The sequence below is a fragment of the Lygodium microphyllum genome, chromosome 7, assembly GCF_053477565.2.
Source record: "Lygodium microphyllum isolate KBCC chromosome 7, Lygodium_microphyllum_v1.1.10, whole genome shotgun sequence".
NCBI classification, from domain to species: domain Eukaryota; kingdom Viridiplantae; phylum Streptophyta; class Polypodiopsida; order Schizaeales; family Lygodiaceae; genus Lygodium; species Lygodium microphyllum.
This window is the reverse complement of record NC_141141.1, coordinates 96,938,988-96,955,848: the sequence shown is the minus strand read 5'-3', so window position 1 is coordinate 96,955,848 and position 16,861 is coordinate 96,938,988. Positions and strand designations below refer to the sequence as shown.

General features: G+C 41.6%; 1 protein-coding gene across 1 annotated transcript in view; it reads left to right on the top strand.

The window, feature by feature from the left end:
- Positions 1-15,531: 15,531 nt before the first annotated feature.
- The window catches only part of TRM82 (Transducin/WD40 repeat-like superfamily protein), a 91,514-nt gene continuing 90,184 nt past the window's right edge, over positions 15,532-16,861 (top strand). The window contains exon 1 of the mRNA XM_087681711.1: positions 15,532-15,819. Coding sequence (XP_087537837.1) covers positions 15,575-15,819 — 245 coding nt within the window. The 5' untranslated portion in view covers positions 15,532-15,574. The remainder of the gene's footprint in view (positions 15,820-16,861) is intronic.

Genomic DNA, 16,861 nt, shown 5'->3' with positions numbered 1-16,861 from the left:
AGTCCATTGTGGAGCGCATTTTGTCAATACGCTCCGCAAAAATGCCGTCTGCGCAACCACGCTGCATTATATATTTTGTATTGTACATTGAAACACTCAAATTAGTTATCGCATATAAAATATAGATACGACAAATCCTAAACACATCATCACCTTTGGACTACATCCCCTCGAGAATTCCCACTCCTCAATTGAGACCTCTGTCCCTTCGTGAGATGCTACAGTCAAAGCTCCATGCAACCATCGTGTTGACATGAACCGCGACATCTCCTCCATGCCCTCGACATATCAAATCAGTCGATGGCGCATACTACATCGAAATTCAAATCGTGCTTCCTCTTTATCTTGCCCAGTGATCTGATACCTGGCGAGGCATGGTGCAACATACAAAAGCAATTCACCTTCTCCTCCATTGCAGCATCCATTCTTTTTTCTACCCCATTTTCAACCACCACATCTCCGGTCAGTCTATCATCGTCCTTCAGCAACCATAGCATTTTGTTGTCTGGATCCACCGTTGGTAGCCATTGTGAAATATGCACTAGTGCCTCAGACACTAACCAGCCTTCAACCATGCTATCTTCTAGTCGAGCTTGTTGTCACACAAAGCCTTTCAGGGTTTTCATGAAGTGCTCCAAGAAGAACATCCATCGCATATGGACAGGTCCAACAATCTCCACTTTATCTATAAGATGCATAAGAAGGTGGATTTGTATCGTGAGCATGCTGGTAGGCAGGTATTTCTCAAAGAGACAGACCGTCTCCACTGTTCCCCGCCTCGCGGATTCAATAGAGGACGTCTTAATCTCCTTCTGTGAGATCCATTGCACTAAAGTCGACAACCTATAAATGGCCCCGTGTATTTCTGGAGTAAGGCATCCTATGATCGCGATTGGTAGTACAAACTACCACAAATGAGAAAGCATTATGAACAATGGCTACAATCCAAATAGCAAAATATGCATGCCAATTACAATCCATTCATAGTACAAACCTGACATATCTTATGCCAGTCATGGGATTTTAGCCCTAATAATTGGTCGTCTTTAGAAAATGCAAACCTGAGAGAACGCATCATACCCGTCAGAGTACGGATAGACCTGACTACTTGCTTCACAATGCGCTCTTCTTTAGTAGACAAAACCCAAGGAGCGCGAGGTAGCTGCATGCGACCATCAACACTCGACTGTGGCTAAAGCGCCTCCATCTTGCCTACCTCCTTCAAATCCATTTGTGCCCCTATAGTGTCTCTCTTTCATGTGATATGGTCCCATAGCAAGCTGCCCATATTCTTGAAAATATGCATGGGATCCAACAAGTGGTTGATTTGTAAGTGGGTCTAATATGGCAACTCATAGAAAACTGAGAACCGTCGCATTCCGTTTGGATGTGACTCCGCATGGACCATTTTCAGCTCGTACCAGCTTGCGATATTCATACGTGTTGAAGGTCGTCCAAGAAAACCTTCCCTGAGTTCATGACCCTCTGGCAAGAAAGCGGTGTGTCCTTGATATACCATCTTCTTCATGGTTTGTGACCTTTGCGAGTCTAACTATGGCTCGCACAATGGACATGCATGATAACCTAAGGTAACCAGACCTGTCCAACACCTCTATCCAGTGAAAACAAACTTGAACGAGATAAAATATAGATATTACCAACGAGAACGGAAGCCTATTTACCTGAGCACTCTCCGAATCCTGGAAAGTCATGCATCATCCACATGAGAATGGCTCGAATATTGGCGGACCGTCGACCATCGTGCTTGCTCATATCTTGCACACAGTGATCCCCTCCTCCCACAAAATCTTAAGCTCATCAACTAATGGATGAAGATACATGTCCATATTTTTTACTTTGTAGCGGTCGGGGACGAGTAAGCTAAGGATGAGATGTTCTGTCTTCATAGAAAGCCATGGAGGGATATTATAGTTGATAAGGACTATAGGCCACACACTGTAAGAAGTTGAGCGCAAACTGAATGGGTTCACGCCATCCATTGTAAGACCGAGCCGAAGATTCCTTGGCTCTCGGGCAAAGCCTGGGAAGGTAGAGTCAATGTGGCTCCATGCGCATGAATCCGCTGATATTCGTTGAACTCCATCTGTGGACCTATTTTGCACATGCCATGTTGTCAAGCTCGCCATGTCGAACGTATGAAACATGTGGTTTATGCGGGGGATAAGTGAAAAGTGTCTAAGAACTTTTTTAGGGATGGTTTGCCCTTGCAAGTCCTGTTGATACGTGTGAGTACCACACTTTGGACATGTCTCCATAATCTTGTATTCTCCTCGAAACAGTATGCAATCGTTGATACATGCATGGATGTTGTTGTAGTCCATGCTAAGCTTTCGTAAAACATGTCGTGCATCATCACGAGACTCAGGCATGGTATTTGCAGGTGGTAATATATGATATTTCAATAACCTGAAAAAAATCATAAAACACCTTGAAAAAGTACAATTGTTTTTAATGATAGTGCCGAAAAGAAATCAACGAAGCGTACGTACAAGGTACATGAACAACTTGGTCACACTCGCATCACTCCACCCGTATTTTGCGTGCACACTTAGGAGTGCAAGGAGTGTCTTCAGGCGAGAAACTCGGCACCCATCATATAATGGTATGGATGCTTCCTCTCTAAGCGGATCAGAAGTCTCAACATCCATGGGAATCAATGCATCGATCATTGCCTCCATCTCGGGCTCCAAGATTATAGGTAGGTCTGGAAGGCTGCCTGTCTCCTCTGGTATTGATGGTATAGATTGGGTAGTACCTTCCAAGTGGTGGATTGGCTCAGGCACTCCATCCATCGCACGCCCACGAACCCTTCTAATTGGTTGCAAAGGGTGCACTCCTCCTTGTGACGAGACGTCACCTCCCTGGATAGAAAATTTGCCAGTCACACCCAATCTTCTTGTATATGGTATTCAATTAGCTTGCGAGTACAATGCATGATTGATATTAACTTTTCTTACCATTTGCTAAAAATTCAAGATCACCTGATCAATGATCTCAGATTGAAATTCGCCGAAGCGTCGTACGTGTTCTATAGACAATCGACGTTTTCGTCTAATTGCCAGCTTGCATTGAGAGCAAGAACATGTGACATGCTGATTAAGATACTCCTCGCAATCTTGAACAACAAGGCCTTCATCATTTTCCATTTTGTCTACGTTATGACAAACAATTTATTTTTGTAATCATTCTTTTTTTCTTTCTTAAATTGTTTGAGAAAGGATTTCTTCTCTTGTAACTCAACAAAAATTAACGTATGTAAAGTCTCCACCCACCCACCCACATATTAACATATATATGTTGGCCGTCTCGTGGTGTTGCATTGGACCTCGCCACCACTCTCTCTTTGTTTTTTATCCATTCATTATCTCCTCTCCTTCCATCTCTCTCTTTTTCTCTTTCTTTATTATGTTGTATCTTTATTCCCTCTCTCTCGTTCCTTCTTCTTTTTTCTCTTTCCTCCCTCTCTCATTTTCTTTAAGGATCACGAGTATGACCACGACCACGACCATGACCACAACCACGACTACGACGACCACGACCACGACTACGACGACCACGACCTGTCTCTTTCTCTCCCTCTCTCGTTTCCTCTCCCTCCCTCACCCTCTCTCTCTCTTTCTCTCTTTCCCTATTAGGTTTAATGCTTTTTCTCTCTCCTCTCCCTCTCTCAAATTTTTCTCTCTCCTCCCCCTCTCTCATTTCCTTTTCTCTCTCTCTCTCTCTCTCTCTCGTGTACGCTCCCTCCCTCACTCTCTCCCTCTCTTTCTTTCTTTCCCTATCAGGTTTAATGTTTTTTCTCTCTTTTTCTCTCTCCTCTCCCTCTCTCATTTCCTTTTCTCTCTTTCTCTCCCTCTCTCATTTCCTCTTCCTCCCTCACCCTCACCCTCACCCTCTCTTTCTCTCTTTCCCTATTAGGTTTAATGCTTTTTCTCTCTTTTTCTCTCTCCTCTCCCTCTCTCATTTTTTTTCTCTCTCCTCTTCCTCTCTCATTTCTTCTCCCTCCCTCACCCTCTCCCTCTCTTTCTCTCCTCCCCTATTATGTTTAATGTTTTTCTCTCTCCTCTCTCTCTCTCGTTTCCTTTTCTCTCTTCCTCTCCCTCTCCCTCTCTCATTTTCTCTCCCTCACCCTCACCCTCACCCTCTCTTTCTCTCTTTCCCTATTATGTTTAATGTTTTTTCTCTCTTTTCCTCTTCCTCCCCCTCTCTTTCTCTCTCCCTCCCTCTCCCTCTCCCTCTCCCTCTCCCTCCCTCTCCCTTCTCCCTCTCTCTCCCTGTCTCATTTTCCTATTATGTTTAATGTCTCCCTCCCTCTCCCTCTCTCATTTCCTCTCCCTCCCCCTCCCTCTCCCTCTCCCTCTTCCATTTCTTCCCTCTCCCTCTCCCTCCCTCTCCCTCTCTTTCTCTCTCATTTCCTCTCCTCTCTCAATACACACGAATTATACCAAAAACAAGTAAAAGAGAGAGAGAAAACTCCCTCTCCCTCTCTCATTTTCTCCCCCTCCCCCTCTCTTTCTCTCTCCCTCCCTCTCCCTCTCCCTCTCCCTTTCTTTCTCTCTCATTTCCTCTCCCTCTCTTAATACACACGAATTATACCAAAAACAAGTAAAAGAGAGAGAGAGAGAGAGAGAAAACACAAAAGCAAAGCAAGAATGGGCAATGCACTCACCGTAAAGGCTCAAAGAAGGGTTTGGCGGCTCCTCTTCGCGACAGCGGCTCCTCTTCGCCTCCGTACACCTCCTCCTCTTCTTTGCGAACAGTGGCAGTGACGGCGGTGGCGGTGAGAAGCCTTCTTTCTCTCTTTCTCTCCCTCTCAGCAAGATGTTCGCTCTCCCTTTCGCTCTCTTTCGTGAATGCGCGCAAAATGACGCGCTCAGGTTTCGGCCCACGTTTTTTTTGTCTGGGTACCGTCACTATTTGTATAGCGACGCCGCTATTTCTCGTTGCAAATGGCCATCACTATACCCTCATATCCTTGTAGTGCCAAAAGGGATTTAGGGTTTTGTATATAAAGTTGAAAAGTAAATGAGAAGCTCATCCTTGTGTGTGTGGCCAAAAGTAGCTCTCCTTCTCTCTTTCTTCTTATTCTTCTTATTCTTCTTCTTATTCTTCTTCTTGCTTGCTTGCTTACTTGGTTGCTTGAGCTTGTGCTTGAGAGAGGAAGGTGAGAGTGTAAGGGAGTGAGTGTGTGAGGGTGAGGGACCGTGGTGGAGAAGCTCTTCATCTTCTTCTCTCTTCTTTTCTTTTCTCTTCTCTTCTCTTCTCTTGCTCGCAGCAATGGAGCTTGGAGCATGGAGCTTGAGGATGGAGTTTGCTTAAAGCTTGCACTTGGATCGTGGAGCTATCAGAGTGCTCGAGAGAGGAGGCAACTCAATTGGGCATGGAGGTAATCTCACTATACTCATAGAGATGGATAGAGTGTCGGCTATGTAAGAGGTAGCCATTAGTGCCCGGCTTGAAACACTTGAACAATAAGCGGTCCATGGGTCTTGGTGGTTGAGCTTATGCTTGCTTCTACACTATCATTGAGGCATACATTGCCTTTTTAATTTGTTTAACTTACTTTCATTATAATTTATGCATAACTATCTATCTCCCTATTCTCTCTGACATCTATCTCAATTCTCTCTTCTACCCAAACCTCTATCTCTCTTGATTCTTGAATCTTGAAAGGCTCAACTCTCTCTTTCTCTCTCTACCCTCCAAGTATTGTTATTTGTAATTTATGGTTATAGGTGGGCTCCTCAAATGTGGTGCAAGTTGTTACCGATAATGCATCTAATTTTCAACTCATGGGATGTATGCTTGAGGCCGAGTCTCCCATGATTGTGTGGACTCCATGTGTAATTGGACTTGCTCATGGAGGACATCGGGAAGCTCAAGTGGGTAAAGAGGGTGGTTCGCAAAGCTACATCAGTTGTCACCTTCTTCATAGTAAAGGTGAAGGTGCTTGCAATGTATCATGATCATAGCACACTCGAGTTGAAAAAACCTTCTTCAACTTGGGTTGCTTTCATGTGGTTATTGCTCGAGCACCTTTATGAGGTGTGGTCCAGTGTCCACTCTATGGAATGAGTGGGACGAGCATGAGACAAAGGAGGCCAAAGCTATGTAGTGCTTGTGTCTTAATGATCAGTTTTGGCAAAAAGTTTGTACCATTGTCATTTTTGTGACTCCCTTTTATAGGGTGTTATGTATGAGTGATTGCAAGGGGTCCACCATGGGCCTTCTTGTTCACTTCTATAGAGCGGCATTGGTGGAGGCACATGATTGCATAGCGATCATAGAGACATTGTGTACATATTCTAGAGATAGCAGAGAGGAGACATGCATGGATGCATAAGCCGATCCATGATTTTGCCACATTAGTAGTTTTGGCCTACAAGTCATCAATGGTCATGGATAATAGAGAGCTTTGTTTGGACCAACTTGCTTATTTGACTTGCGTAGTCCCTGTGGATGACTACAATGTAGTGCTAGATGAGCTAGGATGCAATGCACATTAGAGAGGGCATGTGGCTTTTGCTTCCTGTACTTGTTAGAGGAGAGAGTTACTTGTGAAGCCTTAGCCATGAGAGTCCTTGCTTAGGATTGCTCTTCAAACGCATGTGAGAGAAACTAGAGTGTCTATTCTCTCATTTACACAAAGATTCACAATCAGCTTAGCACATGAAAATTAGAGTGGTTAGCTATTGCCGCACTAACTTATGCATGATGAGGGCTATGATGAGCATGGTTAGTCCAAAGCAAGTAAACACTTGACCATAAATGTTAAATTTAATTCTTTTAAACTTTAAAGTTTATACTTTACAATTTAGAATTTAGCATTTGTAATCTTATGTACATTGTATAGGTGAACATTGATACATTCAAGTTGACAAGTGACACTCTAGTCTACATCGAGAGATAGATAAGGAGGAGGAGATAATCTTTACAGAGCTATACATATGTTATAGCAATAGATGCTTGTGACACTCGCAGTGAGTGTGCTCGTGGGCGAGGAGTTCGAGTAGGTGGTAGTAGGGGCATGGTCATTTGGTGCCCTTCAACATTGAGGAGGGATGGTTCAAGTGGCTTGTAGACATATGTAAGGTGAGGCTCTAGTAGCTCCCACCCCGTGCCTTATGATGACATTCCCTCCTTGCCTACACAACCGATGCTTAAGGAACCATCATTTGATGATTATGGTAACCTTATCAGTGAGGATGAGTATGAGAGTGTCTCATCATCCAATGCTAAGGAGTCATCTTTAAACTCTCTTCATGAGCACTCAAATGGTTTTGATGATGATGATGATAGTGATGCCTCATCATAGTCTATAGATTCATAGGTCTCTCTCTTTTTTGTATCTATTATCATTGTATCCACATTCCTCTATGATCCATTATCCATGTGTGTACTAGTCTTTAGACTCTAGTTGTATGATATATCGCATTTTGCGTGTAGTGCATGTGACAACGAGGGCCACCCTCATGTATTCATGTTATTTTGTAATGAAATGGCTATTTTCACTTTAAACATGTGTTATAACATTTAATTATTTATGGTTTTTAAAAAATCAAGTTAAAAATTTTTGTACTAATATCGTATCGTACCTTATGAAATCATAAGGTACCATTTAACTGTATTTTATCGTACCTTCCACACTTGGCAACTATGTTGGTGCCTTGTCTCTTTCTATTTACCATTCTGTGAATCAATTGATGCATAGTCTAATGTATGCATCACACATGTAGAAAAGAGATGAGGTTGTTCTTACATTCGTATGCATCAACTCTCGTACCTAAACTAATGTTTAAAATAAACAACATATATGTAGTATTTATCTATCTATATACATAATATATGATAGCACATATACATATGTATTACCATAATGCATAATACATATGGAATGGTAAATACACGTGTATATGTATATTTCCATAATGCATATGTGCTTTGCATCACACAAATATAAAGGACATTGGGGTTTTTTTTCATTCGTATGCTCTTTGCACTTTATATACAAAAACGTTTTTTATTTTTTGGATATAGATTGATGCTTGAGTTGATGCTATGAATAAACTGATATGCAAATTGGAATGTATACATTTTGTGTACATAGATTGATAAAATGATGTATATATTGGGATGTATAAATTGATGCATAGAGTGGAATGTATTGATTGATGTGTAGATTGGAATGCATGATCCAATGATTGATTAGGCATAAACTGTTGTATTGATCTCGTTTACATGTCACTCTATTTGAACTTTTTGTGTTACATGTCAAAAAAATTTAAGCCTTTAAAGTTATGCCATGATCCAATGATTGATTAGGCATAAATTGATGTGTAGATTGGAATGTATACATTGATGTGTAGGTTGGAATGCATGACCCGATGATTGATTAGGCATAAACTGTTGTATTGATCTCGTTTACATGTCACTCTATTTGAACTTTTTGTGTTACATGTCAAAAAAATTTAAGCCTTTAAAGTTATGCCATGATCCAATGATTGATTAGGCATAAATTGATGTGTAGATTGGAATGTATACATTGATGTGTAGGTTGGAATGCATGACCCGATGATTGATTAGGCATAATTTAGTATATTGATTATGCAAAAGTTGATATATAAAATGATGTGTAGATTAGGCATAAATTGATGTTCAAGATGATGTATGCATGATGCCATAGTTACACATATATTTCTATGTATATACCATAGCAGTACATACTTATGGTAATATATTATAGATTTTGTATACATTGATTAGGCATAAGTTGATGCACACATTGGAATGTATAAATTGATGTGTAGATTGGAATGTATAGACTGATGTATAGGTTGGAATGCATGATCTGACGATTCAATAGGCATAAGCTCTATTTGAACTTTGTGTGTAGATTCATGAATAAGTTGATGTTCAAGATGATGTATTTGTGATGCCATCATAGTATATGTGCTCTACATTGTAGAAATTGCAAGTGATTAGGTACTTCCACATACATCATCTCATGTCAATATGTTACTAAGTTTATTAAGTTGCAAGCTAATGTGGAAAAACTTATGTGATGTTAAGTTGCATTTTGGTTTCATTTCAATCTTTACTTCTTGCAATATATCTCTTTTAGGCCTTGTGATGGGAAAAAGATTGGACATGTGAATTATCAGCAAAACTTATTTTGATTAATAAAGTTATTCCATCCACGTTTTGTAATTTGCACACAAATTGAGTAATAATGGAGCACGTGGAATCCAAGTGTCAAGTATTAAAACTTGTTTAGGTGTCATAAGTTTCAACTTAATTCTTGCGCTCAAGCAATTATTGAAACATTATGTATTGATCATCCATAAGGTGGAGTTGAATAGAGTCACAAGAAATAAGGTGGAGTTGAATGGAGTCACAAGAAAGCAATCCCAGGGAGGAGTTTCAACAATTCATGTCTCAAATGAGCCAATAAGCAATGTATAACAATGACTCTGTGTATTTTCCAATGGCAACTCAGACTCCCGATATTCCAAGAGAAAGTGTGATTGGGGGTATTCCTATAACTACATCTCTAAGCCATCCTCCATTGATCACTCCTTATCCACCTCAATTTGTACCATTCCAATGACCAAGATAGCTAGGTGTAAAGGGAACTATTTTATGCCCAACACCACATAGTCCACAACATGGCCCCTCACAAATACAACATGCATCACCTCCATAAGGACCGCAAGCAATATGTTCTTGTGATCCAACCCCATACATATGTGAAGAAGTTGATGTGATCCAGATCCAAGTGCCAATAGTGCCACAAGTAAAAAAATGCCAACAAGCAGCATTCATGACCTTCATTCGAGTTTGATGAAGCAAAGCCTCCTAAACCAAAGATTCCATGGAAAGGAAAGAGCCAAGAAACCCCACCCCAAGCATAGGATCTAGAAACTACAAGAAAACATTTTGCACAATGGAATGATGCATGGACAATACAATTCATTCACATTTGGGGATCCATGAGTGTAGAGTTCTCAAAATCACTAAAGTAAGAAGTGGACATTTGGTCCAAGGTAGCAACACAACTAGTATCATTGCTCCCTGAATTTGATGAGGATGGTGAGGCATGCAATAAATGATGGGGACATGCACATGAGTTATATAAAAAGGAAAAGGCCCAAATTTTATCAGGCAAGTACTCAGGAGGACATTGTCTCCAATGTCTAGCACCGCTTGATTGATGTTAGCTAATCAAAAAGTAAACTTTGAGGAAAAGAAAGCACTTGAGGAGCATAGGTTCGTTATGATGGATACACTTGCATCTTCTGTATCTAGTCTATTAAATGTAATAAAAAATATGAAAAAAGATTGATTGAAGAGTTACTTTTTGAATCTTGTGTCTATTATCACAGATGTTTTTAAGTCTCATCATACATCTCTCCTTGATTTCTAATAAAGTTTTATTGTTTCTTTTTACAAGTAAATGGACAATGAAAGTCTATTGATAAATTGTGTCATTGGAGTTGCAATTGCTATCATTGCAATGCTTGAGTTATTATCAAGTGATCTAGATGATGGTGACGAGGACACTATGAATTTGCATATTTTGATGGAGTACACGATGCGAGGTTATGTTGTTCGTCAAGCTAGGATAGCTCACCAAAGACATGCCCATCAATCGTGTTGGGCTTATCCTAGACCACAGATTTGTATGGAGTAGGGGCTCTTGGGGAGTTATTCAAATTGAATGTTAAAAAGTAGGATGCGAGCTAGTAGGAGCACATTTGAATATCTCATTGCGAAGCTGGCACTACATATATGATATAAGAACACGAACTATTGTTGAGAAGCAATTTTGTGTGACACTACATTCTCTTACGAGTGGCTCAAATTTAGGTCTTATAGCAAATTTGTGTGGGCTCTCGAAATTGTTCACACAAATGGTTGTTTTGGACTTTTGTGATGCATTGGTCATATTTGGATTGCACGATATATACATAAAGTGGCCAATATCACAACAAATGCAAAAATATATAGATGCATTTCAAGGCATTGGATGTATGCCCTTTGTTAGTGGTGTAGCAGATGGCATCGATCATTGCACCAAGAGAAAACCATGAAGATGGTTATGCATGATTGGAATGTTATTCAACATTTAGATTTGGGAAAATGATGTGTAAATAAAGCTTTGGGTCAATATTGTCTACTAGGTGATTATGGCTACCTTGTATGCTTCTGGATGCTACTTCCTTTCAAGGGTAGCATGATGGACCATCCCTAGAATGTTATTATTGGAACTACAAACAATCAAGTAGTTGTATGCCAATCGAAAGAGCCTTTGGAGTCCTTAAAGCACGATTTTCATATTATTGAAGAGATGTGATATGTTTCTACAAAATGTCGCGAAGATAATGGCAGCATGCCTTGTTCTACACAATATATGCATTGTGCACGGAGATAATTTTGATGATGCATGAGTACATGAAGCGACATCAAAGCTTGAGAGAGAAAGTAAAACGTGCTTGCTTATTGACTGTCCAGGCACGTTTTTAGCGGTTCATCTAAACGATGCTTGCCCGGCACTCCCATGGAAAGTTACGGGGTTTGTCACCTAGGGTTTTTGGAGTCCGCCTCACAACGGAACATTCGCAGCCGAACCCACTGGGACCGACCTGAAACTTAGGTCCCTCATGGTCAAGGTCTCCTGACAATGTTCTAGCATCGGGTCATGGGTATCCCACTTTACGCAGGGATACCCAAGCCGACCCATGCTGCACTTGGTTTAAAGAGAATGGGAAGCAAGAGGGATGCAACACTCAACCTCTCTACCTGTAGGGTATAGTCCCATTCCGATACCCTAAAATGGCATGAATCGGATTCTAACCTAACAATATCTAAAGGTCGTACGACGTTAGAACCTTATGAGAAGCCTCCTAGTTCTCTGGGACCACCCTACTGTAGGATGGGCCCGTTGGAGTTCCGCCCACCCGCTTCCCTCTATAGGCGTTCTTTAGTTATCTAATTAGGTCATATCACATTTATGTGTGACATTTAAAATCAGCTTCCTTAATTAAGCCTTTTAGGGAACAGGGTTCATTCACGTAACTTATGGCACTGACACGAAAACAACTCAAACAAGTTCCTTAGAAGTAAACATTGTGTTAACATTTTAGCTGAGGTACAAGTTTCGTCCATAGGATGTTTCCCGCGATCCATAAGGACGTGTCTTATTTTCTTCCAAGTTCCACCCTTGCACTAGTAATAGGGCCTCAAGAATCCATCTCGAGTCATGTAGATCGTTTGAGTAGGACCCAGAGGCAGGGAGTTTACAACCAAAGCCCCACTGGCATCCAAGTGTCCTCTTACGTTCAAACTAATCCATGGAGAGACCTCTCGTGGCGGGTTCGGTCCATGTTCCTGTCACGGTTATTTAGAACCCCCTTGGATAGGGTTGGCAGCTAGCTAGGAGTGATTTGGTGCGCCCTCCATGAATTTAACTTGATTCATTATTCCAAATTTTTTTTGTAAGCTTTGTTCATATAATCCTTTCACAGACAGTGATTCTAGATTTACAAGCATAAACAATAGTGGAGATGAGTGCTCAGAACATCTGCTAAGGTGGAGTTTCTATATTTTGAATGCTTAGTGTTCACCCTTTTGGATTTTCCTTGCCTTGGTGTCAACTACAATGGCCTTCTGAGGGGGAAGGGAATACCCTCGTTCCTATGCAATAGGAGCGGTCAATTACACCATTGGGTTTATATCCAATAGTTCCTGGATGGTAGTTGCCCTAATTAGCTAGCCTTTAGACCGGGGTTCTTGTCTTGAGATCACAGATCTTAGATGATTCCATCTAGGATTCAAATTGGCCATAGTTGTTTTCCTCCTTAGAACTTTACCGGGGTTTCTAAGTTTACCCTAGGGTTTCACTCCCTTAAGATTTCATAACAGAAGCTTTTGCTCATTCCTCCCACCAGCCAAGAGTAAACTAAGTCCTTTGCAATCCTAGAGTAGTTGCGAGCATCGAATGTCACGTAGCAAATGGTTGTCCTTTCTTGCGGATACGACATTCGAATTTTCTTATATTGATATCGAGTTGTATTATGGCTTAAAATGATACCTCTAAGAGTCTTATTGGGCTTATCACGGCTAGTTGCTAGGATAGAGACCTATGAGCGTATTTACTTGATTCTAAGTCAATCTATGATTGTAGCATTGATTTGACTTATTTACAATTAAGCCCTAGCCTTACTTATCATATATGGTTTCATTTACCAAACTGCCTCTTGCAACTAAGTTTAACAACTTATATGCGCATCTTAAATCTATCTTTTAAGATGAATCTCTATCATGTAGTGCAATTGAAACTATCCACGATGCCATGCAAATCTAGCTGCAAGTCTTCCCTGAGTTGATGATACAATGCGGAGCTTTTATTCTTGAAAGTTCATTTCAATGAGTTTATGCAAATCATAAATTGTGACTTAAGTTTTTAAGTGCGAGGTACACGAATTCGTCACGCTTTATAGTAAGTGCAAGCTAACTCTCTTTAGTGGTTTATGCAATCCTTTCCAATATCTCGCACGTATACAAATCAATATTCTAGGATGCATTTGCAAAATTTGTGCTTACTAATCAACTTAGCATTGTAGACCCCTAAATGTTAGTTGACTTGTAGTTATCGTGATTGCCGTGAATTAGATTCAAACCTATGCATCTACCCTTCAAATTACACAAACTATATGATGCAAAAACATGATTCTCTTCCATGATAATTACGTTCTACTAATCCACTCATAGGCCAAGACGTTGCAATGATACCTAATTTTGGAGTGACGAGTTGGTATTTATACCTGATAGCCCATTCGTGTTAACAATGGCAACTTTGCCCGATCCTCCCTCCGTGGTTGTGGCCTTTCCGGCTACTTGGGAGAGTTTGCACTTCGGAGCTGTTTCGGAGCTTGGAATACGGCCTTCTCTTTTTCTCCATGTACTCCCTTTTGTAGGAATCTCCTACATGCCACTTGTGTATGGACAATTCTTGTGGAAATAGCGAGGGAAGGAAGGTGTTTGTGACCCCTCCCCAAGAGGAGGAGGGAAGGGACATCTTGAGCCTTCTCCTCTCTTTCTCTCTTGCTCTCTCTCTTGTTTTGAGATTCTCTCTCTCTCTCTCTCTCTCTCTCTCTCTCTCTCTCCCCCTTTACAGGCTGGCAACAGGGAGGGGGGAGAAAATTAACATGCCCCCTTGCTTAAGGAGGGGGGGGTTTTATGGGGGGGGGTGTGACACAGGACCCCCCCCCCCCCCCCCCTTGCCTCCATCTAGGCGGCCAATTCCCCACCCCCTGCCATGCGGTCAGCCTCCTGGGGGAGAAGAGATAGTGGGAGGGGGGGGGGGGGGTTTGGAGGTGGCACACGTGTGCCCCTCCTCCGCGTCATTGTTTTTTGTCGTCGTCCTCATATTTATCGGCATCCTCGTCAACCTCACTGCGATCGCCTCTAGCTCCTCGTCATCTTGTACTTTACCAATGTTGACGGTCACTCCAGCTCCCCCTCCCTCCACTAGCTGGCAGCACCGACAAGGGGGCGTTTTTTTTTTTTTGATTAAATTTAATTATTAAGGGTGGGAGTCTTTATGGGTTGTTACAGTTTGAGAAAGGGATTAGTAGAGATTGCTACATTAACCATCACATATGCCATGCAGGAAATTCAAAGAGCTCAATCAACGGAGCTAGCACTGGGATCCAACTAACTTGGAAGAGCAACTTGAAGAGACAATGTTGCTCGAACCATGCTTTGAGAGAGAGAAAATGCTAATGTGAGAATGGTATTTGGATATTCAGACTCTATAGAGGAGATTGACGGATGAAGATAATGAAGGCTAAAAATCTATTGCATCTACATTGCAGATGGGGAAGGTGGAAAGAGGGGTGGTGTATCAATTAATTTTTCATATTTCCACCTTTCTGTAGAGAGCTGCGTAGACCTATGTCTCACGAGCATGATGGAGGGGTTCAACTCCCCTACTCTCTATTTATTATGTAAAGTTAGTGACTCAATTGTAATTAACCAATCAATCTTAATCAGGCTTGTTAAATATCAAAGTTGATGCAAAATGCCAATGCTTATAATTGATTACGTTAGGTTATTAGTTTGTTTGTGTCAATAGCATTATTTTTTGCTATTTATCATCAACGATTGTGTCAATAAGATATTTTAATTTTTTGTTATGTCAATCATGATTAATATTGATTATAATATCACTAATGCAAAATAAACTAATGTACATCCACAATGTTAATTCATGGACAATGCTTTTGAGGGTTTAATTCGGGAAGTGTCGAGCGGACAGGTGGTTGGTGGTGTGTAAAACACGTGTGGACGGATGGCGGATGGACAATTATTGGCTAGTGAAAGTGTCTGTTGCCCAATGTGTAAGCAGATACTTACCCGATTCAACTTTTCATGTGCCCACCAAACTGAGCACAAAATGCCCAATGTGTAAACATATGCTGGCTAATTCAACTTTTCGTGTGCCCACCAATTGATCGCAAACTAGGCAGGCATTGGCGATGTGTAACCGTCCTGAATGGTAATAAGATTAGGAAATCAGTTTGAACATGCCCTTCAATTTCTTCACAACGAAAGGGAAGCTACTCGAAGGCCTTCCGAAGGAGAAGTTGGCAAACACCCCATATTTGAGGCCATGGAGGAAGAAGAAGGTCAGGAGGAGGCTTTGACGAAGGATTTGGCACCCGCGCTCCTGTCTTTGCACCCCAGGAACGCTTGTGTTGTCGTCGCAGTTGGCACAGAGCTTCGCATCTTCAATCTCGAGTAAGCATCTCTCTTTCTGTGTCTCTGCGCGCGCGCGCAAGTCCAGTGTGCAATACGTGAGAGCCAGAAGGACAAGCTTGCAGTTAGATAAGGGGCAACAGTTCACTATGAAAGGCTATCCTGGAAGCACCTAGAGCTATGTAAGTACCTTTACACGGCTTTCCTGGTAGAGTTGGAACACTCAGAGGTATTGTAAAAGCGCTTAGAGCCTGTTCACACCGCACACTGACCATAGTGAATTGCATTTGCCACTCATGCCACGTGGCAGCTGGGTGCCTTCTCTGCAGCTTGTGATCGGCCATTTTGAGCTGGTTGGGTATCATTCATGGGCATCTGTAGTAGGTCTGGCTGCTCTTGGTCAGCTGCCTATTTATAGGCTGCCCTTGTCTATGCCTCGAGAAAACACTTTGTCCCTTGATCATCATTCCTATAGGGGCAATGAGCAGAAAATTGCAGCGTTTAAAGCTGATTTATAACTAACTTTTGCTGTGAGAGATATTGAAAATATTGAGGATCCCTTTGATGTGTCACTCTACCAGTAGGTAGTTCGATGTTTGATTTATTCATGCAACACAAGGCCAGATATTCTGTATGCAGTTTCCCAATTGAGCAAGTTTATGAATAGTCCAGGTTCACGACATTGGCAAGGGGTGGAACATGTCTTTTGTTACTTGAAAGATGCTTAGACCTTGGGATCACGGAGTCTACGTTTTCAGCTTGCAATATCCTACGATTTGCTGCCCGGGCCCTATAGTCAACATCAACATCAACATCTTATTAGTCCGAAGGAGCGTGTTTCCCTTTCTTCACTGCTGTCCACATCTATCATGTGTCCTCTTGAACATCCATATGTGTGGGGGATTGCATTTCTCTCCTCCACAATGTATACTCCTTGCATAAGAGGTGCCACCTTGATTAGTTGAGACAATGTAGTCATCTTGAGCCACTCCATCAATAGTAGATCCCTTGGATCACCTTGTGAAGAAGACTGCTAGGGTTTGTACTGAGGAAACACAGAGTGTATGACCACGATAGAAATACA